This window comes from Xyrauchen texanus, chromosome 27 (assembly GCF_025860055.1).
Source record: "Xyrauchen texanus isolate HMW12.3.18 chromosome 27, RBS_HiC_50CHRs, whole genome shotgun sequence".
Lineage (NCBI taxonomy): Eukaryota > Metazoa > Chordata > Actinopteri > Cypriniformes > Catostomidae > Xyrauchen > Xyrauchen texanus.
Window position 1 is genome coordinate 22,652,792 of NC_068302.1, and position 25,402 is coordinate 22,678,193.

Sequence of the window (25,402 nt, forward strand, 5' to 3'; positions counted from 1 at the left end):
AGTAGCATTTTTAACATCACTGTGTGTCTCTTGAATAAAAATAACATCTATTTTTTTCTGTTTAATAACTTCAAACAATTCAGCTCTTTTTTTGCTGTTTCTTGCACCATTCACATTCAATGATGCAATACACACTTCAATCATGCCTAAAAATAAGAATAAAATCAAACTATGATTCATAATCATAGATTTAAACTTTTTGGCTGCCATCATTTAATTGCAAAGTGAGTTTTTGCAACATTTTCTTTAAACGGTACACCTCTTTGTTTGTAAAACAGCTTTCAGTCATAAAATTCTTTGTTTTTTCTACAAACTGTGCTACATCTGGAAAATACTCACTGACTAACACCCCCCTCTTATTCTTCGTAGATTTAAGGAACAGTTTAATGTCATCTACATCATAATTGCGGCTGGAAAACTCACTTTGTGACAAAGTAACACTCGAGTCAGATAACTCACTGTCACTCTCTGAATCAGCCTGATCAGCAACATCTTCAAGATCTAATTTCTTTTGTTGTCTATGAGCTTTATCGGACTTCTTCCTTTTTAATGGCACTTTAAATACTGTTTGTTCTGAAACAAAATCATTAGGCCTACCGTTACCCTCACGAACATCCCGCATAACAAAGTCTGATTCTGTTTTATCGCTTGACTCACCTCTGTCTTCCTCGTTTACAACATCTTGTTCGATTTCCTCCTCCACTGAAACCACATCATCCTTCGAAGTCCCAGCGCGTTGAGCTCCATCAGGATCACTCACCCGCGCCACCGCTGAATCCGCCTCGTCTGAGGCTTCACCGGCCTCACCAGCCGGCTGCACAGTGACGTTAGCTACACCTTCAGTGTCAGCTGAACGATCGTCATCTTCTTGTTTGCTAGGACAAGTTCGAACCAAATGGCCGACTTTACCACAGCCGAAGCATTTGATTTTGTCAGTGGTGATGAAAACCACATAATCAAAATCATCCACTCGAAAATTCAACGCCAGCTCTAGATCAGCGTCATTGTTTACAATCATGTAAACTGAGCGTCTGAAAGACACAACATGTTTCAGTAAAGGAGAAACGCAGCCAATTGGAATTTTTTTAATCGAGGAGACCAATTTTCCGTAGCGAGATAAAGCTTGTGTTAAAACAACATCACTAATAAACGGCGGGACATTCGAAAGGGTGACTCTTTTAGACGGTAATGAAAGTGGCAAGACGGGGGTGAGAACACCGTCGAGAATAATTCCCCTCTGAACTACTTCATTTGCCTTTTCTATTGTATTGAAAAAAATAACAATAGCGCTGTTCATTCTTGAGGCAGACATTATGTTTTCATGTCCCACAATTTCCCCCACAGCCAAACAACAACTCTCCACACTCACGGTAGACGCCACTTTTACCCCGTGACGACGCGTGAGTGAACCCAACCCCTGTGCACCTGGAACCGCCATGTTCCTCACACCCCCTACAAAACTAAAACCCCCCGAAAGTGCCTACACCTACCCCCCAAAAAGGAAAAACAAAAAGTTTAGAAAAAAAGATAGAAGAAAAGAGAAACAAACAGGAGTCACCACTCACGCTCACACTCACAATCGCTCCACTCCCAACATGCACTTCGACAGAGAGAGAGAGAGAGAGAGAGAGAGAGAGAGAGAGAGAGAGAGAGAGAGAGAGAGAGAGAGAGAGAGAGAGTGAACAGAGCAAAAATGACTGTTCATTAACATTAAAGTATCTACCAATACAAAACTGAATTTATTATAGAATAGAACCAATAATTTGTTTACATACTTGCAGTAGTATAGGCCTACTTCATTATGGACTGAGCACAACAAGTGAGGTCAGACACAGTGCAAATAATTATCGATTTATGAAAGAAAAACAAAAAAGATTATGAACACAGAAATTAGCATTCTCCTCACAAAAAGATGTTGGTTCCGAGCCTATATACAATCATAGTAGTTTGCTGTAATTAGTGTGTTGCTCTACTCATCAGATAAAGTATAATTTACTTTAACTCATTGCACATAATCTTTAAATAAATGTGTCATCATGGATTAAAAAATAAGACAATCTACAATAGAAATATAAAGTAACTGACTACAACTGCCGTTTATAATTGATTTAGTCATGTATTGTATTACTGAAGTATGTGTGGGATATACAGGAAAAACATGACACCTTTTTTCATTTAATTTATTTATTTCATCATGCTGCTCTGCAGTTCTGTAATGTCTGTGCCATTAATTGTCCATTCAGCAACAATGATGTTTCAGTTTTGTACCACTAAGTGTCAGTAGGCACACTGGGTGTAAAGTGAGTGACATTGCATTTATATTCAACATACTATTTGTGTAGCATGCAAATGTGCTCTAGAAATAGTTCTAGTACCTATTAAGTTTGGGATATCTGTGGGCTAAATAGTTACTAGTCATTAATACATTTTCTGGGATAGTAACATTTAAATAGATACTAGTCATTATTTGAATAAGTACTAGTATCTAATGAATAAGTACTAGTGTCTATTGAATAAGAACTACTATCTAATGAATAAATACTAATGCTTAATGAATACTAGTACTTGTTAAATAAGTAGTTCAATATGTACTAGTAACTAATGAATAAGTAATAGTATCTAATGGAATAGTAGTCACTAAAAATAAGTTCAAGTAACATCAAAATAGATAATGGTAAGTTTGAAGGAATACATGTTAAAATGGCTTGCCATATACCGTCTGCCTTTTTCGGTGTGGAACAAGGAGCGATAATCTCTCTGATACACAGGGGGCAAGCTTTTTACCTCAGTTTATTCTATTCACATTTAGTCTTATTTTACACGTTTAGTGCCTTGTAGTCAGCATGTCATACATATTTTCTATACTTTATAGATGTAAATGTGAATGTAATTATTTGTTTTAATCGAATAGAGTAAGCCTATCTTAATACTTCCTGTTTCGTTTCCTCCATTCTCTATCGCTTTCGCAGAAACAGCTGACGGTACCTACATGTCCACTGGCGAGCCGTGAGCAGTGAACACGTCCAATAAGTTTGTGTGGGTCAACCCTGAGCTGCATTGTGTAAACCAGCACATAGTTCCCGGTTCCTGTCAAACAGCATGAGCAGAAGAAGAAACAGAAAGAATCGGCTCTCTTGGGCCGATGTGCGCGCGGTTGGATTTGACTTCATAGAACTGCTGGAGGAAACAAACAGGAGATCTATCACTGACAGATCCACACTGAAAGACATCTACAATCTAGAGTTTCGAGACAGGTGAACATTTCCTAGTTTTAGGTTTTTACATTTTAACTGTATGTTAATGTCAGCAGTATTGCTTATATATGTTATCCCAGTTAACACTGACACTAGATATTTACAACAGACAACCTAGAAAGGGAAGATTAATTGCATCGATATGCATTTATAATTACATTTCTTTTCACAGGGATGGAGTTAAAGACCCAAACTTCTCTACAGTGCTCTTTGCATTGAAAAAAGGCAACAAGGCGCGCATCAGATCAGGACATGTTTACTTTAACAATAATGTAAGAAACATCCTCTTTATTTCCCACAGTCTTGCTGATCTGTAATGGCTGACGCTCAGTTTGGTCAGTATGCTTAAAGGCTTGTATGGAAAAGGGAGGCTTTTGTGACACACAGATGGGTCTTGATAAGTGTAGCCTACTGTTGGGGTTTTATGAAAGTTTATCTGCAGTTTTTGTGAAGGTTTGTAAATGTTCATGCTGAGATACATTGTTTTCAGATAGAGCAAATACATTTATTGATGTATTTGATCACCCGAAGAGTAGTTATACTTTTATTTCCATCAAAAAGAAACTTAGGATCAGAGGTGATTTAGTGTTTTTCTGATCAGCTGTTGACACAGGCTAATTAAATATGTCATCATGAGTCATCACAACCACACAGCAGATGTTATACAACTGTATATATGCAGTTATCATGAGATTCATGTCTTCGCTACATTTTATGGCACTTGTATTGAACGATTTGTCACGAGTGTACTTTCTACATCACTTTTTTATACAGTGCATATCTGCAGAGAACATAAAAAGTAAACATCGAAGTGAGTCAAATTTATGGAAAACTTAAAATTCTTTACAATTTCAAAATTATTGTAGAGATCAGACAAGGAAACAAGAAACTGGAGTGGTATGAGGGTGAATTAACCCCAGCGAATAGAAAACCCAACAGTTATTGGTCAACTCAAAACATGACATTTTACTTATCATAATGTGACACTCTTGTTCTACCCGCATCCCTTACAAAAATCTAGAATTCTGGCAAACTTGCCACAAATTTCCCACACATTATTTTCACATGCAACTGAGCTTGTGATTTGCCGCAAATTATTGCCAGAAGTTTGCTGCACTTCACCGTTAGTAGTAAACTGCAGCAAACCTTTGGCAACAATTAATAGTTTGGATTAGAGTTAGGGTTAAGTAAGAATTACTCTAGGCATAAAGTTTCCTGTGAGTCACCATGTCTGCTGACTGTTGATGATACATTTGAGAAGAAGACAGAGAGAGATAGTGAGAGAGAAAACACACAAATCTGCCAAGGCAGAGAAGGTCATTGGCAGAGGCGAATTAAGGTGGTCAGGGGCCCCTAGGCTGCTCTTTGTGTGAGGCCCCACTTAATCATTATGCTGTACTGGAAAAATGTATTTAGTGCCATACATGGTCCACACGCAAATAGTAAGGTGAACTGGCACACACACACACATCGAGACACACATTGAGCCAATACTACAGTGTTTCCTCTACATTCCTTAAAGTGGTGGACCACCACAGTAAGAAAATTACCACTACACAACATAGGTAAAATGAGACATTGAACATTGCAAAGAAAACACAAATACAATTAAGCACAAGGCCCAGTGCTTGGAAGCAGCCCTTTAATTATGATCAAGAAACACCGGCACTACAACCAAAACTAACATCAACAGAGATGTAAGTGGAAAGAATACCAGATATTACCCTATGACACCAGAGCCACAAAACATTAAAAAAATTACAAAGGAAATATGTAACTGTAAACAGCAAAGAAACAGAATTCCCTGCATTCACAGTTCAACTGCAAGCTGGTAACCGCTTTTAGCTTTATAAACCAACAGGTAGGCTACAGCATCTGCATCAGTGCAGAACACCCTGTTTTACTGAGGCAAAATCACAACATCATTACTGAGACACAAACCACTGTACAATACACTAAACCCATGTCACATCTATCCAATAACCTTGCTTATTTTTTTAAATGTTTCTTATGGGTCAATGAGGGTCTTTTTTTGTTCACGCTGAAGTAAATTTAAACGTGGGACCCCTAGGCTGCAGCCTATGCAAGCCTGTGCGTTAATCCGTGCCTGGTCATTGGTGTCTCATGAGTAAGGAGTCATGCTTTTCATCTCTAAAGAATGCACACCTTGAAGAAAGGATAGATAATTTCAGAAGCAGAGAAAGACACAACATACACCAATATATTAAACAAATGGAATTATTATAAAGATTAGGCAGTTTATGCATTTTGGAAGCTGTATGAAAACACTTATCACCTGAACCTGTATGAGCACAGAACAAGAGTAAAGAGTTCCAAGAACATGTGTGTGTCATGTGTTCTTATATTTCCTTGACACAGTTGCCTAAACAGATAAATGTTAAGGAAATGTTAAAAATTTGATCAGAGGAATTTATAAACCTACTGTCAGACACAATCAGTCAGCCTTGTCATATAGTAAATATGGGCTTGTGTTGGTGTGGCTCAGTGTAGATGATATGGGCAGAAACTGAACATTTTCCTATTGGGGCACATCCAGGTCCGGGTGAGGTTGCACGATCAGTGGTTTAGTCCTTCTCGTAGACAGATAAATCAAGCCACTCCCAGTCTGAGTAATGGTGGCTCACCACCATCCGCTAGTTACCAGGAGGCCTCTGACCCACCTTCCGTTCCAGGACCAGAGAGTGGAGTCATAGAAAGGAGGAAACTGGCAAAAGACATCCTACACCGACTAAACAGTAAAGACAGGTGAGCTGGTTTCATACACTTTGACCAAGTGGTATCTGCAAACAAATGATGGAAGAACTTTTGTCAGAACTAACTTTATTTTTCTTCACAATTTTGGAGTTACTTATTGACCCCAAGGTAATTTTTAGTCTATGTGCTCTAAAGTCAGTTCAGCCCTCAAGTTCACAATGTTTGATAACCAGAAAGTGTAGATTTAGTCTTAATTTTGATAAGCATATCTATTATTTTATAATTGTATTTATTGCTTGTGCTATGTTTTCTTTCAAAATACATGCTGCATGGTTTATAGTTTATCATCTTATGCAATGACATTCATACATATTTAAGTGTTTCTTGAGTGCTCAAATACTTTATATACATGGCTATTGTAATATATATATATATTTAGGCTAGGTTTATACAGCCTGATCTCATGAAAATTTTGTGAACATGGCAAAATTTTTGCAAAAGGAAATTAAGCGCTTCATTACACGTTTGGCTGCAGTTTCCCAGTGAATTGTTCTGCGAGGTGTGCTCTAATGCGGGTAAAATGGTGTCGTAACCAGACAAGGTTTTTAAGGTGAATGTTAGATGGTGGTTTTAATGAGTAAAACATACCTCCCTAACCTAAAACATATTATCAATTTAAAATGACACATTTTGCCAAAAGGTGATTAGGTTGCATCCATGGAAATGACTGTCGGTCAGTTCAACATTTCAACGTAAAATCTTGGGCAAATATTACATGTTTAGTTAGATACTTACACTCATAACCTGAACTGATGAGTGGGCTGATGCGTGTCTCAGGAACAACTAGATTCACACTTTTTTAACCATTATGTAATCCCTGCAACATCTAAATGATAATTAGATAGTTAATGGACTGCAGTAAATAAATAAAGATATCAATTATTGGGGGTGACAGTTGGCCATATATGATTATTGGGGGACATGTCCCCCTCAAAGTATATTATGGTTATGGCCCTGCCTTAACCAACACCTAAACCTAACCGATAGTGTGCTAAAAGCAAATGCAACATGGGCCTGAGCCTTGGTAATAGTGCCTCTAGTATTCATTTCACCAGGAAACTGCAGCGAAATATAGAACACGATGCGTAAAACTCAGTTTGCAAAATGTAGTTATAGTAACGTTTATCCTGAGACTAGATAAGAGACTAAGTAAATGTCGGATCCTTTCTGATGATATGTTTATCTTTTTTTATTCTGAGATATTTTTAGATAGATGCTTGCAATGTGTAGGTGTTGTAAATTTTGATAGTGGTGTTGTAACAAGGATTTTAGTGGTCTTTAATCTACTTTTATTTGATTACAAAATGTGAACCTTTCTCTTTCCCAGGTCTGAGTTTATAGCTGATAAATGTGGAGTACGAGTGTACTCCAAAATGAAGATGGAAGACGGCAAGATTCAGATCTTTGTGGACAATGCAGAGGTTTCTGAGCTGAAGTTGATTGTGGAGAACACGGGACAAAAGGCTGTGTATTTCACCTATTACACCGCTCTCCACTGGCTTCAGTGTTTCACTCTGGAAGACAGCAATAAAGTCACACGCAACAATCCATTCTGCCTTGAACCATGTGAGTGCAGACAATACCAAATTACTGGAGAATTTGGTGCACAGTGAAGAAACTTTTCATATTGATTCATATTGATTCACTGTCAATATTGATTGAAAGTTCACATCTGATTTTATAACGTGTACACTTATTACTTTCAACAAAGATTCATTCAAAAACATATCCTTTGAATTGAATTCATCCTTTGAACCTTTATTTTTGGATAAGGTGGATCGTACGAGGTGACCATGAAGCTCAAATTAGATCATGTGGGAGTTTATTCGGCCACTCTGGCATTTGAGTTCAAAGAAAACATCCATCCCTCCACCTCTCCCTACCATATTGTGCGCTTCATTGAGGCAGTACACAGGACTGAGCTTGCAGCTCTTCTGGGCCCCAAAGAACCATACAAACCTCTGAGGCTTGAGACCTATGAACCAGTGAGATGCAATGTGGATGAGGGCTTTCCACCTGAAAGGTGAGAGATAATATTCTTTATTTTTTTTATTTTTCTTTAATTCATTTAAAGTAAAGGTTCACCCAAAAAATTTTTAATTCTGTCATCATGTACTTACCCTCATGTTGTTGCAAAGCCTGCATGCATTTTTTTCACTTTCTTTCTTCCATAGAACACAACATTTGTAATAATGTACTGACTGTTTTTTTCTATGCCATGACAATGAATGGAGCTTTCGAGCTTGAAAAAGCACACAAAAGCACCAAAAAGCATTATAAAAGTAGTTCATACTAATCATGTGTTATGTTACAAATCTAAGGAATAGACTAAAATGTAAGTAATTATTCACTGATAATATTCCACTCTAGCCTAGTGAGCCGTTAACCACTGTGACTTGGGTTACTGAGTTAAACTCATTGAACTCGACTTGTCTGGTTTATTCTTGAATCATTCAGTCCAGTTTTATGAACTCAACCGATTCAATGAAAAGATCTGACTCAAAAGAATGTTTTATTTATGAATCTGCCATTGCTATTTCTCTCATTAACTTTCCCAGGAGAGCTAGAGCAGATGTTAAGATTTTCAGTGAAAAACAACTTAAGAAGGTATATTTTCTGTATTTTTAGTCACACTAAGATATTGTTTTGTATGGCTCCAGAAGGCTTAAAAGAACATGTTTATGGTACTTTTATGATGCTTTTGCATCCTTTTTGAAGCTTGAAAGCTTCAGTCAAAAGCATTTATTGTAACTGAAATATTATTCAAAATTGCTTCTATTGTGTTCTACAGGAAAAAGAAAGTTCTATGTGTTTGGAGCAACATGAGGGTGAATAATTGATTAATTTTTGTTTAAACTAATTCTTTAAATTTGAGTTAGTGTAACTTCTCAGCAATCTCTGTACTCCATATCATTCAGGCAAAGCTAAAATATGTTAATGTGTGCTTATGGTCAGTCTTGTGTGTCTGTCTTTATGCTTCTCTAACTTGTAGTTCCACTCGAAACTTTTTGAAATTTGTGGTGCCTCTGGAGACATACTCTCGTCCCTTCTATATCTCTGAGCTGGCTGAGGTTCTGAAAGGCAACTGCTCTCCCTTCACACAAGTAAAGCACAAGGAACTGCGGTTAGTGATCTCTAGTGTCAATTGTGCCTTGAACTGATCTGAGACCTGTAATTGGTCATTGCTATGTACACTAATGGTGGTTGGGATGGTCCAGAGTCACCTCACTGCATGAACCTGAATTTTAAAAGCCATTTTAACAATTTTTTTTTCATCTTTGTGCGTTTAGAACACTACTGGAGAGTGATCTGGATTTTCAGAACTATGCAAAACGCTTTGATTTACTTCTGCACTTGGAGGAGGATCAGATGCATCTGGACATCAGAAGGTATAACAAAAATGATGTCTCCATTGTGAGGGACCATGAAAACAAACGACTACTGATCTTAGAGGTGAGTGACATTGTTATTGTCTAAAAGCATGTGATTTTGTTATTAGTTTTATATGGAGAGGCCTAGTGAGGTAAAGGTTCAATGGTGTATTGAATGTAACTAATTACATCTTCTAAATTGTAATGGGATTACTTTAAGAATTACTTTGTCTGAAAAGTAATTAAATTACTTATTGCATTACATTTCTAAAAACCCATTTCATCTTTGGCAAGATTGACAATAAAATAAACTGTAAATAAACAATAAACTGTTCCTAAATGGTTAATAAAAATCAATAACTATTTTTATAATTTCTTCTCCAAGCAACAAATGAAACGGAACGCAGGTGTCTCAAGGTTTTTAACTTGACACAGTGTCTAAAATGTGTCTGTCCTGCACAAGACTCGAAAGAAACAGCAAGACACAATTAAGTCAGAAAACAATTAAAACACTGTGCAGACTTTCGCAAAAATACGTTGGGTGTGAACAGCCCCTGTGATCTCTCAAAAGTTTATATCGATGTTGCTGTGTCAAGTGCCTTAGTACATTACTCGTAGTAATGGGTATATTTCCATTTAGTAAAATAGCCACTCGTATATTTTCACTTGAGCGATTTCTCACATAGTGGCACGAGCTCACGCGCACAGGCATATTGCCAATGCATTTAATGGGCCCGTGTTGAATTTGAAAACAAATGTTATAATTAGATGTTAAATAGGGATGTCACGATGTAAATGTTTGATGGTACAATTATTGTCTGACAAAAAAAATCACAATTTCACGATTTTTCAGATTATCTGCAAATATACCTATTATGCAACAATAAAACCTCCACAAACATATAGTCATGGTTACTGTTGTAACCTCCGTTCCCTGATGGAGGGAACGATACATTGTGTCGAATGTAGTGACTCAAGGGGTCTTTCTTGAGAGCCTTGCATACCTCTGAACATGAGAAAAGGCCAATGAGAAAATGGCAGACAGAATTGTCCCGCCCCCGGACATATGAGTATAAAGGGAAGCGGCGTGCGTCTGTCAGTCAGGTATTTGCACTGAGGAGCTGAGAATAAGGTACGGCCGTTTACAGTGGTAGGTCTAGTGTCGTGGCAAGGGGTACACAATGTCTCGTTCCCTCCAACAGTAACCATGACATTCCCCTTCTGTTACTCACTCAACGTTGTGTCGAATGTAGTGACATAAGGGGTCCCATTTAAAAGCGCCATGCACTACACCATGTTACGTGAACTGTTGACACAGGTGCAAGCAAGCTACTGCGTGCTAGAAGCAACTGTATCGGCCACACGTAACCCTCCCCAACGCCCCCAGAAAAGGTATCACATACAGTTATTAGGTTCCTTGCACCTCTAAGGGGGGAACCGGCGACATGACTATCCTGGGAGTAAGCCAGTCAGCCGCGGTCTCTCTATGTTTCTCGTCATAGAGCATAAAGCGGCTGGGGCTATCTTAACGCTATGAAATGCGCCGGGGAAGGCAATCTTTCCCATTCGTATTTTTTCAGGGGGAGGTGATGCGGAGACCACATCCTGCACAGACTGGGGGGAGGTGACATGTGGCCAATACGTCACACGGGTTGTCAAGCCACACGTGTGACCAGGGCAGAGGGACTGCCCAAGGGAGACGCGGGTCCACCGACAGGGGGACCGTACCATGGAAAATACATCACTGGGAGTTGCCTGAAGAGAGAATTAGTCCTGTGGAGCCCTACCCCAATACAGAGCACTTGCGGCCCGTAGGAGGTCCTGGAGAGGTGTCTTTGGAACTCGTCAGCGCTGGCCTGCCTGGGATGGGCAGTCGCGGGTCCAGATGCGAGGTAACTGTCCAGGGAACTGGGACTGTAGGATTTTGATGCCGGGGTGCTGTGAGAACGACACGCACTGGCTGAAATCGCTCTTTTATTGACAGTGTGGGTACCACAGCCCAAAGGGGGTGTGGCAAAATAAAATAAGGAAAATGAAGATTTTCCTGCCAGCTCTCCACCGGGGGACGGAGTGGTCCGTATACCAGCTCCTGAGCGAACATCTGACTGCCCAGGTCTTCCATCTCAGGAGCTTTCCTAGAGGGGGTCCTGGAGACGGGGTATACGCCGCCTGCGGGGCGCTTGACGCTGGGGCTAAGAGCTGGGCCCCGGTTGAGGTGGAGCTGTCTGTTGCTTGGACGCAGGTGGATGCCCTCGGCGGGCAGACAGGGCGCGGGCTGCGCTGGGGCGGCACCGCGGCATGATGTGTGAGATAGCTTCCATCTGCCTATTTACTGCCAAAAATGGCTGGGCGAAGTTGTTGATGGTGTCACCGAAGAGACCAAGCTTGGAGATGGGGGCGTTGAGAAAGCGGGCCTTGTCAACATCGAGCAGCTAGACCATGTTTAGCCAAAGGTGCCGTTCCTGGACCACGAGGGTGGCCATCTGCGCGTCAGCCCCAGACTGGGCGGGCTGACCCAAAGGTGGCAGCATAGTTGAGTCAGACGCTCTCCGATGCAGCAGCGATGTCATCATCCAACTCCGGGGGCTCAAGGGAGAACGTGGGCTGGCCGTGAGGCGACTCACCTCGAGCCCGGACAGAAGCAAGCGGGCGTGCAGGGGGGTAGATGGTTCGTGGGGATTTACCCGGTGAAACCGGGCCCACTGTCATCCCCAAATCGCCTCCAATCCCATGGGAAGAAGGAGCAATGCGGGGGTGGCTGAAGTGGCATTCACCTTGAGAAATCTGGGTGAGCTGTGACCGCAACTCTGCCATCTCTGTCATGTTTTCGCAGTGAGTACATGAACCATCCACAAACGCTGCCTCAGTGTGATCGCTACCCAGACACACAAGGCAGCGTCTATGACCATCAGTCTTGAAGAGATATCGACCACATCCTGGAACTACACAGAGGCAGAAGGGCATCTTTAAAAAGATGCGTCCTGAAAACAAACTCTTTTAGAGGGGAAAATACTCTTTTAGTATTAAGCACTATTTTAGACAGAAGCGCCCAGGGGCGTGGACTGCACAGCGTGCAGAGAAGGAGAAAGCTGTTGGTAACGCGCCGTAGATCCAACGGCAGTGCTCTGCCAACAGAGGTGAGTGGAACGGTAGTGAACTTCAGCTTGCTGCTGCATAACCGCTCGGCTCCGAAGAAAAAATCTGACTGACGGACAGACTTTGACAGAGTTTGACTTTACCAAAAGGTAAGTAGTACACTACATATAATATTTACTGTGTTTGTAAAATGATTACCTTCATCTGGGTATGAATCTCTTGATAGTGATCCCTCAGGTGCTGGAACATATCTTTTCATCTGCACGTTTTGCATACTGTGTACCTGTCTTCAACAACTCCTGTGTCATATTTTAGATAGACAAAATGCTTCCATTTAATTAGCTTCTTCTGTGGATACATTTCCGGGAGTTCACGTTGTTACAATTTTTCATTTTGAGAGTTTCACGTTCGCTGAAAGTTTACATTCTGCACGTGCCCCACCTTACATTGACAATCACCATAGTAACAGCCTCACAGAGAAGCCAGGCAGAGGGCAGGACACACGCGTGGTGTAAGTAGTTAGACCCACACAGAAATACTTATTTTCAGTAGATTTTTGTTAAATAGACAATTTCCGGTTTTTAGCTGTAGCTTACAAATTCTTACGGTTTAATAACCGTGACCATTTTAATCACAGTTAATTGTGAAATTGGGTAATCGCGACATCCCTAACATTAAATTTAGATTTTCAATTCAATAATGTTTTATATAGAATTGTCTATACAATATGTTATGGAAGTACATCATAAGTATCGTTAATTAAATTACAAATAAATTAAGAGTAATCCCTTACTTTACTTTTTCAAGGGAAATGTAATTTAACTAGAGTAACACATTACATTATAATGCATTACACCCAACAATGGTAAGAACTGCCAGAGCTTTAAATCTGTGGATTTAATTCCATCCAAATCAGCCATGTTACTGATTCTTTCAGACTTATATAAAACTTCTAAAAATGAATCGAATAACCCCAGTTATCAATAACTTTTTACTGAAATAGCCATACCAGATCATTAGAATGGGCTGTTCACATACTTCTGGCCATAGTGTGTCTATATGAGACAGTTTTGAGGTCTATATATATATATATTTATATATGGTATATATTGGTAAAGGTCCCTGGTGTTTCGGAGAACAGGCCGTCAGTCCTGAGGGGAGATCACCTGCTTCTCACCAAGAGTGAGGAGGTCCATTTCTCAACTGTAACAAAATACAAGGGCTACGTCCACAGAGTGGAACTGGATCAGGTTAAACTTGGCTTCTCCAACAGGTATGAAGTACAATTAAAAAACTGCTTAGAGCACAAGCATTTTAAATTTTAGATGTGAAGTAATAAGACACAAGGCCATGTTTGGGCAAATAATCTTAAAATTATCAAATTTGTGGTCATATTATTAGCTATGGATTGCAAATGTAATAAAGTGTAGCAAAACAACAAAAAAACAACTTATTAACAGTTCATGGTTGCAAAATCTTTAATTAAATATCTTGTATATTATATGTATAGTACATTTAGTACAGTATAAACATGCATGTTTTAGAGGCAAATTGATTTAATAATATTTCAGTTTATATACCCTCATCATTTCAGTTTATATACATGTATATATGTATAGAGTGTTTACATATTTATGCCTACTCTACATTTCAGCATAAAAGGTTTTGCGCAACCTGTGCTGAATTTACACTCACTGAGCAGTTTAATAGGAACACCTGTACACCTACTCATTCATGCGATTATCTAATCAGTCAATCATGTGGCAGCTGTGCAATGCACAAAATCATGCAGAAATGGATCAGGAGCTTCAGTTAATGTTCACATCAACCATCAAAATTGGGAAAAAATTTAATCTCAGCAATTTCGACTGTGGTCCGTGGCATGATTGTTAGTGCAAGATGGCCTTGTTTGAGTATTTCTCTAACTGCTAAACTCTTGGGATTTTCACCACTACAGTCTCTAGAGATTACTCAAAATGGTGCCAAAAACAAAAAACATCCAGTGAGTTTCAGCAGACGGAAACGCCTTGTTGATGAGAGAGATCAATGGAGACTGGTCCAAACTGACAGAAAGGCTACAGTAAATAAGATAACCACTCTGTACAATTGTGAGCAGAATAGCATCTCAGAATGCACAACACGTGGTACCTTGAGGTGGATGGGCTACAACAGCAGAAGATGTCAGGGGTAGCATTAGGACCATAGTGTTCCTAATAAAGTGTTCAGTGAGCATATACTGGCTCCATAAATAAGACTCACATCTTTAAATCTTCATCAGCAGTAAAAAGAAAAGAAATAGCAGTTTTTGTTTATGACTGATTTTTACCACTTTAATGTGGTATAATGTGTGTGGGTGTGTGTGTGTGTGTGTGTGTGTGTGTGTGTGTGTGTGATGCTTTTTTGTGCTGCAAGGCTGCTTGACAATTTCATAGATCAAATGAAATTCCGTGTGGAGTTTACGGTTAACCGTCTCCCAGTAAAACTGCAACATCGAGCAGTACATATGGCGGTCCAGCACAACCTGGCTTGTGTGCTTTTCCCTGTGGGCTCAATGAGTGTCCATGTGTCTCCTCCTTCCTTGAGGTCAGTAAAGGCTATGCTACTACATCATATTTTTATTGAAACATTATGGATTATTTCAGAGGATTTGTGTCTGTGTTTATAGACTCTTCGATATAAAGCTGGACAAGAATATTGAGCAGAAAACTGCAGTATGTAACATTGTGGCTGGTACATCCAAACCTGCACCATACTTGGTGTTTGGACCTCCTGGCACTGGTAAAACTGTCACAATAGTGGAGGCAATCAAACAGGTGAAGCTGGTTGTCACACACACAGACACACCTGCATGCAAATCACCATCTCATTGTGCCTATATGCAAAATGTCATAAGTCACAATTTAAAAGTAGAACAGACATTGCAATTCAAAAAAACAAATTTCCCTTTCTTTCCCCTCTCAGGTGGAGGCGAATGTATCTGGTGCCTATATCCTAGCATGTGCTCCCTCTAACAGTGCGGCTGATCAACTGTGTGAAAAACTGATAAGCAGCCAACATGTTGACGCACGGAAAATCTACCGACTTTATGCTAGTTCACGCAATCCAAAAGACATCTCTGCAGCTCTCTTGGTTAGTGTTTGTTACATTTTCTGTTTAGTAACTAATTAAAGGTTTGTTTCAATTTTATTTAAATTCAATTAATATTACATAATGAAGGAAAAAAAAACCAATAGCTACATTATGGTAGATTACTATTACTTTATACAGTATAACTCATTACCTGGTTATACTGTATAATGTGTAGTGGTTATGAATGGGGGCATGCAAATAAAGGCTAATTGAGACATTTGCTAAATAACACATTAAACAGTTTAATTTAGAGCTGTGAATCAATTAAAAAACATTTAAATAATTAACTGCAAAGTTTTCTGTGATTAATTGACATTAATCCTGGTACATTAAAACAGAATTTGAAGTTCAATCATAATTATTATTTACTTTATACTTTGTCTCATAGAACTTATCATTAGTCATCATTTGTTTTAAAATGTTAATGTTAAAATAATTGTGAAATAGAGTTAATTAGACATATATATGGGTATAAATCTTAGATCAAAGTATATGATTGCACACCATAAAATCAGTAGACAAGCTGTTATTAAAAGTTGGGCAAAATCTTCTGACGTTTTTCCAATGGACTTTTTTTAATAATAGGATGAAATGTGCAAATTCAATCAACAAATTCTAATATCAAGCTTTATTGGCAAGATTACCTTAAGTGTACATTGCCAATGCATTATTAGACACTATGCATACGGATATAAAACAAATTAAATGCTGAAGTTTAAAATCTTAGAACTATTATTTTTCTGGCTGCCGTTCAATCTATCACGCACATGTTTGATCTCTCTCTCGCATTGTTTTGTTTTTGAAACTGGTTCAGTAGACATTAAATAAGTGCTTCTATGCAAAGAGATATGGCAGATTACCCGTATCTCTCCCACACCTGTCTCACTGCTTGCAGGTGAAGTCTCCATATGATACTATTTGCACCCCTAATTAAATACTAACAGTATAGGGGCATCACTGCAGCATGTTTGTTGTGTTTATTTAGAGTCCCACAGACACTAACTACTACCCCTAAACCTAACCTTAACCTTCCTTTACTTCAAAATAACCATGGTTTTACTACAGTAACCATAGTATCACCATGATATTTTGTATTAAATTTATAGAAACCACATAATTAAACATGGTTACTATATAAGCATCATATTACATATTACATCATTGTTAATTTTATTGACAATAAACATGGTTACTATATAAGCATCATATTACATATTACATCATTGTTAATTTTATTGACAATAAACATGGTTACTATATAAGCATCATATTACATATTACATCATTGTTAATTTTATTGACAATAAACATGGTTACTATATAAGCATCATATTACATATTACATCATTGTTAATTTTATTGACAATAAACATGGTTACTACAATATTACTATAGTAAAACTATTTTTACATTCATTAATATGTATTATTATAATACAAGAAAATAATAAGAGAGGAGGCAGGAAACAGAATTTCCCAGCCCTAGTTTAAACATATTGAATAATGTGTTTATGTTCAGCATCTGAATTTTACTGTTGATTATAGCAGTAATAAGTCACTTAGACACTTATGGTAAATTGTTGTGAGAATGGGCCATGCATAGTTTTTTATTGATTCTGAATTTGTGTGCATGTTTTGTATGTATTTAGAACAACAGTAATGTGGAGGGAGGTATGATTGTTTTTCCATGTAAAGAGGATCTAATGTCCTACAAGATTCTGATCAGCACTCTGGTCACTGCGGGAAGGTAAAGGGCTTATACAAATATCCTATGTACACACAGACTCCCACCCACACCCACACAGCTGTTAACATGTAAAAAATGGTTTGTGTGTGTTTGCTAGGTTGGTCAGTGGAGGTTTTCCTGTGGGTCATTTTTCTCATATCTTTGTGGATGAGGCTGGACATGCTGTGGAGCCAGAGACTGTCATCAGTGTGGGAGGTGGATGCCCTCTATTTCTCTGTCACACACACAAATTAGCTACTCTCAACTCACTGAATTCTTCTCCACTGGTCTCTCAGTTGTGCTGATAAATCTTCCCAAAAGATATTGTCAGATCTTTAATTTTAAGATCCATCTGTGTGTAGAATTGTATGAATGGATGCGTATCTGTGATTGTAGGACTACTGAATGCAGAGACTGGACAGCTTGTTTTGGCCGGAGATCCCAAACAGCTGGGGCCGATTCTGAGATCTCCTTTTGCCATTAAATACAGACTTGGTGAGATACATAAACATAGAAACGTGCACATACTCGTGCTTTTGTACACTTGAGGCTTTTTTCATGTTTTCTTTAAAACGTAATGAAAGCCACTGTAGCATTTTAAGAGTTTATTGCATATCTTGTTTATTACATTGTTGAAATGTAATCATTATGTGTGCAGGATAGTTCACACAAAAATACAAATTATTTCATTATTTAAGGGTGAGCCATATATTATTCCAAACTTGGTTGACTTTTTCTGTAGAACACAATTGGTTGGGTGGGGGGGTGGTTAAAGAATGTCTCGTTTGTGGAAATTCATACAGTTGCACTTGACATCTATAGTGCCAACATAGCTCTGCTTTGTGCGATCATGAGTTTATGAGAGAAGATTGTTCATATGTTCATGACTTTTGCGTCCTTTAAGCTTTACAGTGAGTCACAATAAACTAATATTGTATGTAAATCAGCGAACAAGACATTCTATAAAATTCCCTGTAGAGGAAAATCATACTGGTTTGGAACATAATGAAGGTGGGTAAATTAATTATAATTTATTATTTATTTTTTTGTGAAATATCCTTTTAACGTTGTGGTATATTGCGTTGTAAATGTGAAGTGTGAATTGGAATTAATCCATATGGATGTTGATGCATATGAATGTGTTGTACTCAAGATTTGTGCTTCTCTCCTGTAGGCCTTTCATTGCTGGAGAGGCTGATGACACAGAATGAACTTTATCAGAAAGGTACTACAGGATATGACAACCGCTATGTCACCAAACTGCTTCAGAACTACAGGTTAAGTTTTAATTTTGTAGATAGACTGGATCTGAACTGTGAACATCATATCTCTTGCAGAATTTCTATATCCTTTTGAGGATTGATATCTTGAGTGATGTGTTTTCAACAACACATACAGTATGGCTGAAGGTCATTAATTAATATGTAGAACTGCATTTAATTAATTAAATATACATCTAATACCCATTTCTCTCTCTTTTTCTCCCTTTCTTTAGGTCTCATCCATCTATTCTGAAAGTTCCTAATGAGCTTTTCTATGATGGGGAGTTGGTGGCATGTGCAGATTTGATCAGCTCCAGCCAGTACTGTACCTGGGAGCACCTGCCAAAAAAAGTATGAGACATACAGTATAAAACCTGTGCAGATCAAGAATATCAAGACAATACAATCTCTTTTATTTATGTTCATTATCATGCTATAAATTGTCGGGGAAATTATCCTTATAAAGAGAAGTCTTGTTGTCTTTTATAAAAAAGTTTATTTCGGCTAAAACACACCATTGTTTTTATTTCTTTATGAAATAAATTGCTGCACAACAGAGCATCACAGTATAAATTAACACATTGATGAAAACTTTAATTCAGTACAACAGCACTATTGCTTTTAATATATTGCTTAAACATTATTATTATTATTACTTATTAATAATAATAATAATTAATTTATTCTTATTATCATTGTTTTTTTTTATTATAATTAATAATAAGTTTTACATTACAGTATTATATTTCTATTGCAATTTATTTTACTGCACACTTGTAGCTTTTATTTTGAATCCAGTTTTTATTTCTTCTTGCTACATGGCCCAGTGTGATTATGCTACAATTTAATTATATATTGATATAGTCTACATGTATTGTGTGCTTCACAATGACTGAGCACTATGTTCTGTCAGCTCCTACAAAGTGCACAGTGCATGATGTTCATGTGTTTTTAGGGTATGATCGTCTGGCTCCACACATTCACTTTGAAGCGCACAGCACATGCTCACTAAGAAAGCACATTTTTGCAGTTTAATAATCACACTAGGGCATATCACGATTTTAACTTAATTAATTGTGTATAATTTTTTTCAAATTTATGTTTAAGCATTTGTAAGCATTTGTGTGTCAGTGAGACATGGTGTCGAATTGAGTTGGTGCTCGGTACTACCGCTACCAGTATCTTTTTTTATTTTACTATTAAATACCAAAATATCAGTACTTTTTACATCTCTAGCAACAAAAGTAATGTCATACTCTAATAAGAATAAACATAGATAGCAGACATGAGTAAAATAATACATTTTAATTAGATTGGACTATTTATATCTATACTTTTCAGTATTGAATTAAATACAAGTATATTTTTATTCATTAACATTTCTCTCATTTCATCTGTCATCTTTGATTAACATGCCTTAGAATGTGAAGGCTAGAAACAGATTACTGCAGCTCTGAATTTAATTGTATTTCTTTGTATTTAATTATTGTTGTTTTCAAATAGTCATAATAAAGTATTTAATTGTTGTTGGTTTTCAAATAGTCATATTATAGTATATGGTTTTTTTTTTTTTTTTTTGTACCTTCCAGAGATGACACATGCTGTTTCTGTTTATTTTTTTTAAATGTTTAGCAATTTCCTGTGATTTTCCATGGAGTGATTGGGAAGGATGACCGAGAGTTAAATAGCCCTTCCTTTTTTAACACCTCTGAAATTGACATCATCATCGACTACCTCAAGAAGCTGCTCCTGACACAAGCCAAGAAGGGCATTGCTAAAATCTCCCCCAAAGAAATAGGCATTATTGCCCCCTACAGGAAACAGGTGAGAATAAATTTTTTGCAGTCCCCAAAATAGCAGTTGTGAGGCGTGGTCACATTTACCTTTGCATGGCGATATTCCAGGCAAAGAAGGCGTGGGCGGATGTTGCGCGTGCGTGAAACCACCACAAAGCTAATTTCCAAGCAGCCTCTTTTTAATGCTGAAATTTATACTTGCATATACTATGTGAGAGTGATGTTAAAAAGAAACTTGCCTTATATCCTTGTCCATTGTGAATATTAAGTGTAGCTATTTACGAAGCACCATCCACACGACTAAACCAAGCATCTTCTTATTGGTCAGCGTGGTGAATTCTCCTGTCAAAGTTCACCAAACTGGAACTCCGTGTGAAATCCGCTAGGGGAAATCTTTTTGCCACCCGAAGTCCAACGCATGGACATAGGCATGTCATAATATATCCATATATATTGATTAGAATGTTATTTTATCAATACATTTTTGAGGCATCAATATATTAACATTAGCCAAAATATAAGCCAAATTTGCATGCATTCCAATACACTCAGTTCGGATTCATAATAACATTGGGAGACCACAAGAGGGTGATTTACATTTACAGAAGCAAGTCGCAAGGCACAGTTGATGAGTTTGCAGATTAGTGTATGAAACTGGTGCAGAAACTGAATGATTACAAATTATTATGCAATTTCTCTGTATGAATCTTTGAAAAATTTTCATTCAAGCTGTCAAACCACAAAAATACATTGTGTAGGCAATATGAAAGATACATATGCACAATATGCAATCCACTTATGGATAGAGTAAATAATCTTTGTCCTTTGACGATGATTTGGGTCAAATTTTATGGAAAATTATGCAAGTTATGCTCTGCAGCACCACAGATTTTTATAGATTTTTTATATAGATATATATCGATAATCATTGGGAACATCTTCCGATTAACGAGGCGTAAAAAACGCATCGATCCCAAGCCTAGCGGATTCCCATTTAATTGACTGTATTTAACCCTCAGAATTTCACGTCTGACTGCGACTGCGTCTTAAGCTGTCATAATGGCAAGAACTTGCAATAATTGCCGTTCCAATTTGATTGGTTGGCTTCTATGCATCTTCTAGTGACAGGGCACAAAAGTTTTTATCTGTCTGTCTGGGAAAAAGTTTTGTTTACCAAGCTGCTACAATGGGCACTTATGAGAAAGAACTAGTCACTTGATTTTCCAAATCCAAGGTTCATGGCATTGAATCTTTTGGTTGAGAGAGTATGTAGCAAGTAAATGAGATCTCCTCAAGCACAACTTTTTATCCCACTTTGTTTGCTGAGTTATGTTTATGAAATATTCCATACATATTACTTTTGGACAGTCAGAAATTCTGAACACAATATTTACACATATTAGTGTATAGTGTTTTTTGCTAAACCTTTCACAGAGACTGCTCTGCCATTAATTGGGCTTTGTTGCATGCTGATCAATGATAATATTATGCTGATTTCATGTGTACCTGCCCTAAACATCACATTTGCAAAGAGTTAATTGTGGTCAGTCAATTTACATATGTCAGGTGATTTTGGTCAGAAAAAGTTATGTGCTAGACTTTATGCTAATAGTGAAATGTGGCTCTGTGAGACTACCAAAATTGCAGTTGAATCAGCATTTCAATGGAATTTAGAGGTATACAAAGAGTAATGTTCTACAGTATGTAATAATGTTTCTCTCTGTGGGGATTGAAATTCTAGGTGGAGAAAATCAGAAAAGGCATCAAAATGCAGAAGGACCTTAAATCCTGCATTGGCATTGAAGAGCTTAAGGTCAGTCTGAGTCCATGTAAACACTCCCACACTCTGGGATGGCTTCTCATCTAAGTCAAGATAGGGCAACTAAACAATTGCATGTCTGTGGTATGTTGTGTAGGTTGGTTCCGTGGAGGAATTTCAAGGCCAGGAGAGGAAAGTGATAATAGTATCAGCTGTTCGTAGCAGCAAGGAGTATATCAATTTGGACGAAACATTCAACATTGGATTTCTCAAGAATGAGAAGGTAGTGTCTCACAAAACACACAGTAGAATATACACCATACAATACTTCAAAAAACATAATAGTAGAGTTTGTGGTATCTTTGCATTGTTTTACATTGTTTGCATTGTTCCGATCATGATGTAGTCTGTCCATCTGTCTCTCTCTTGTCTAGAGATTCAACGTGGCGGTGACCAGAGCCAAAGCCCTACTTATTATGGTGGGAAACCCCATCATTCTACGGACAGATGAAAACTGGGGCAGGCATGCACACTTCCAACTTATATATTTATGAAATGCAAAGAAGAAATTCTTGGTCTGAATCCTGGATTTGTTGCGAGTTGATGTTTACCTCTTTGACACTTGCATTTGTGTTGTAGGTTTATTAATTACTGCACTGAGCATGGTGGTTATACTGGATATGATATTTCCAGCTTAGAGGGAACAGAGGAGGTTGTTGAGCGTCTGCTTGCTCTTAACATCCACGGGGAGATAAATGGTAAGACCTGCTCTTAATAACCCCCACATTTACCTGATTGGTCGTAACAGATGTTTGGACCAACACAACTTGACACAACTTGGGGTTTTTTTAACCCATACATTATAACTTGTTTCTGATTGTGTTGAAAAATTATAGCTGTTTGCTAAAGATTTAGTTATTGCTTTTTATTGGGATCAAATGCAATTTAACAGGCTTTAAAATACCTTGGAACAGTGTTGAGCAATTTAGTCCAAAAATGTAGCCAGCTAAGCTACCAACTAAACAGAAAAACTAGTTAAGCTAAGCTAAAAGCTACACTTCAGAGAAAGTAGCAAGATACACTACAAGCTATAGTAGCTTGCTACATTTAAGCTACTTCATATTTTTTCAACTGTAGATGCAATGAGCATACTGTCATAGACAAAGCATCTAAAAGACTTATTCACATGATGTTTATCAAAGCATGGTACAGTATATTACAGTTTAGTGCAATACAGTATACAAGTATACAATACTTGTATCACTTTTAGCATTTTCTCAAAACTACCACAACCAGCAGCACTGGCACAGATTATTTTAAATATTAAAAAAAAAACAATAGTTTTATTAAGGTGTGGGTTTAACAGCAATGAAATTGTCCTTCTTGAGGTCATGAAATGCTCACTGTCATGTTCTTTCTCCCCCTAGTGGAAACTGAGGAGAGTGTGGTACAGCAATACCTGAGTCCTGAGTGGAGACATGAGCACTAAATAAACAAGTGTGATCATTTATTAAACAGCTCAAACTTTTCCCCTGCTGAAGCTAGACTGGAATAGTTTAAAGTCTTAATGAAATTATTATTTTTTAAAGCCAATGAAGTGATATCTGTGCTATTCTACTTAGCTTTACATTACTCTCAGGGATAGAGTATTATATAGGTTTTATCAGGTGATTTGCAGAAAATACATTTATCTGCTCTGAATATGAAATGAATATGAGCACATGGGACAAAATGTCATTAAATCAGAATTTTTTTATGATAAAGTGCCTAATTGTAACTTATACAGTCATACATAAATTAAATTATGTTTTTTATTTTTTGCATGAAATCATTGAAAATGTGGCAATTTAATAAAATAATAAAAGTTTTCTGACAGCTAAATCATGCTGGTCTCACCTAAAAGCAATAATGTAATTTATATATTATACACTGGTAATTACTGACTGAGGAGCTGTTCATACAGTGTGGATGGGTTTTGTTTGTTTGTTTTCTGTGTATGCTTGTTTGCCTGGACATTTGGAAAGTGTTTGTTTTACATCTGGGATCTTTCTAGCCAATTATGAATTTATTATTAGTATTATACTGTTATTATTCATTCATAGTAGTAATTATTATCTATAGTAATATATGACAAAGATTTTTGACAATGATATTCCCATTATTTTTGGCTCATAAACCAGCTGTATAATGTAGAATCTCATGTAAAACCACAAATCCATGCAAATGCTGGGGACATATTAATAGTCAACTTAAGGAGAATTGCAGAAAAGTCAGTTTAAAATAATCGTCTTTTCGTTTGTAATTGTGATTCATGTTTAGTAAAGGCTGAAGGTGAAGTAACAGCTTCTTACAATGAAACAAATGACTTAATGAAACAGTGTAAGGTGTTTTGATCTGACAGGTAACATTAAGAACTGCAAGGCTTTGATGAACAAACGCATACTTCCCAATATGTAAATATGAGTTTCTAAAAACTTACACTAAAAATAAATATCCTGTTGTTTTTACAAAAATAAAATAAAAACTGGCAGCTGTGGTTGTAAAAAAAAAATTTGTAATGTAAAAAATACATTAAAAATGTAAACAACTTTATTTTACCATTTAAAGCTGTTGTAATTTTCATGACCACGGTGGCACTGTAAAAAAAATATTAAACTTCTGAAACTGTACTAATCTGCTTTTTACTTTATAAGGTATTGTTAATCACCATAGAATTACTGAAGAGCACATGATGACATGTTAACCAATGGTGGCAATGACCAATAAACATTTAGAGACACAAACACTAAACACAATCAGGGTAACGTGAAATTTAAATTATGCAGTAAAGATTAACTAAACTACATCAAATATAAAACAGAACACCCCAATGTACATAACTGATATTAAAAATAAGAAGAAACAACTATTCCCATAAAATATAATGAAATATGATGGGTCATGCAGGGAGTCCCACTCGAGTCACATTTGAAGACTTCAGACTCGATTCCTGACTTGACATAAAATTAAGTTAATAACAGTTAGTAACAGTTAATATATTAAAATAAGATTTGTGTTTTATTTGTATGGTTTTATTACATCTGTATCACATTTACCCATGTGTCATGATCGATTGGACCCTTATCATATAATTCGATTATGTATTTCCTTATAAACCCCATAATGTGAAAAGAGTCCTGTTAAACATTATAGCACCCACCTCAAAAGCAGAAACTTCAGCACGAACCCATTCTCA

At 37.3% G+C, this 25,402-nt stretch overlaps 1 protein-coding gene across 1 annotated transcript; it reads left to right on the forward strand.

The window, feature by feature from the left end:
• Positions 1 to 2,745: 2,745 nt before the first annotated feature.
• On the forward strand, positions 2,746 to 24,791 carry mov10b.1 (Moloney leukemia virus 10b, tandem duplicate 1). Its single transcript, XM_052093777.1, has 22 exons — positions 2,746 to 3,254; positions 3,427 to 3,526; positions 5,812 to 6,020; positions 7,357 to 7,595; positions 7,803 to 8,052; positions 9,022 to 9,153; positions 9,320 to 9,482; positions 13,615 to 13,769; positions 14,909 to 15,079; positions 15,162 to 15,309; positions 15,458 to 15,625; positions 17,274 to 17,371; positions 17,469 to 17,566; positions 17,747 to 17,845; positions 18,525 to 18,627; positions 18,846 to 18,963; positions 20,245 to 20,436; positions 22,150 to 22,221; positions 22,325 to 22,450; positions 22,602 to 22,690; positions 22,807 to 22,925; positions 23,595 to 24,791. Exons 1-22 carry the CDS (start codon positions 3,100 to 3,102, stop codon positions 23,654 to 23,656), a joined length of 3,066 nt encoding a protein of 1,021 aa, XP_051949737.1. The 5' UTR covers positions 2,746 to 3,099; the 3' UTR covers positions 23,657 to 24,791.
• The last annotated feature ends 611 nt before the right edge of the window (positions 24,792 to 25,402 follow it).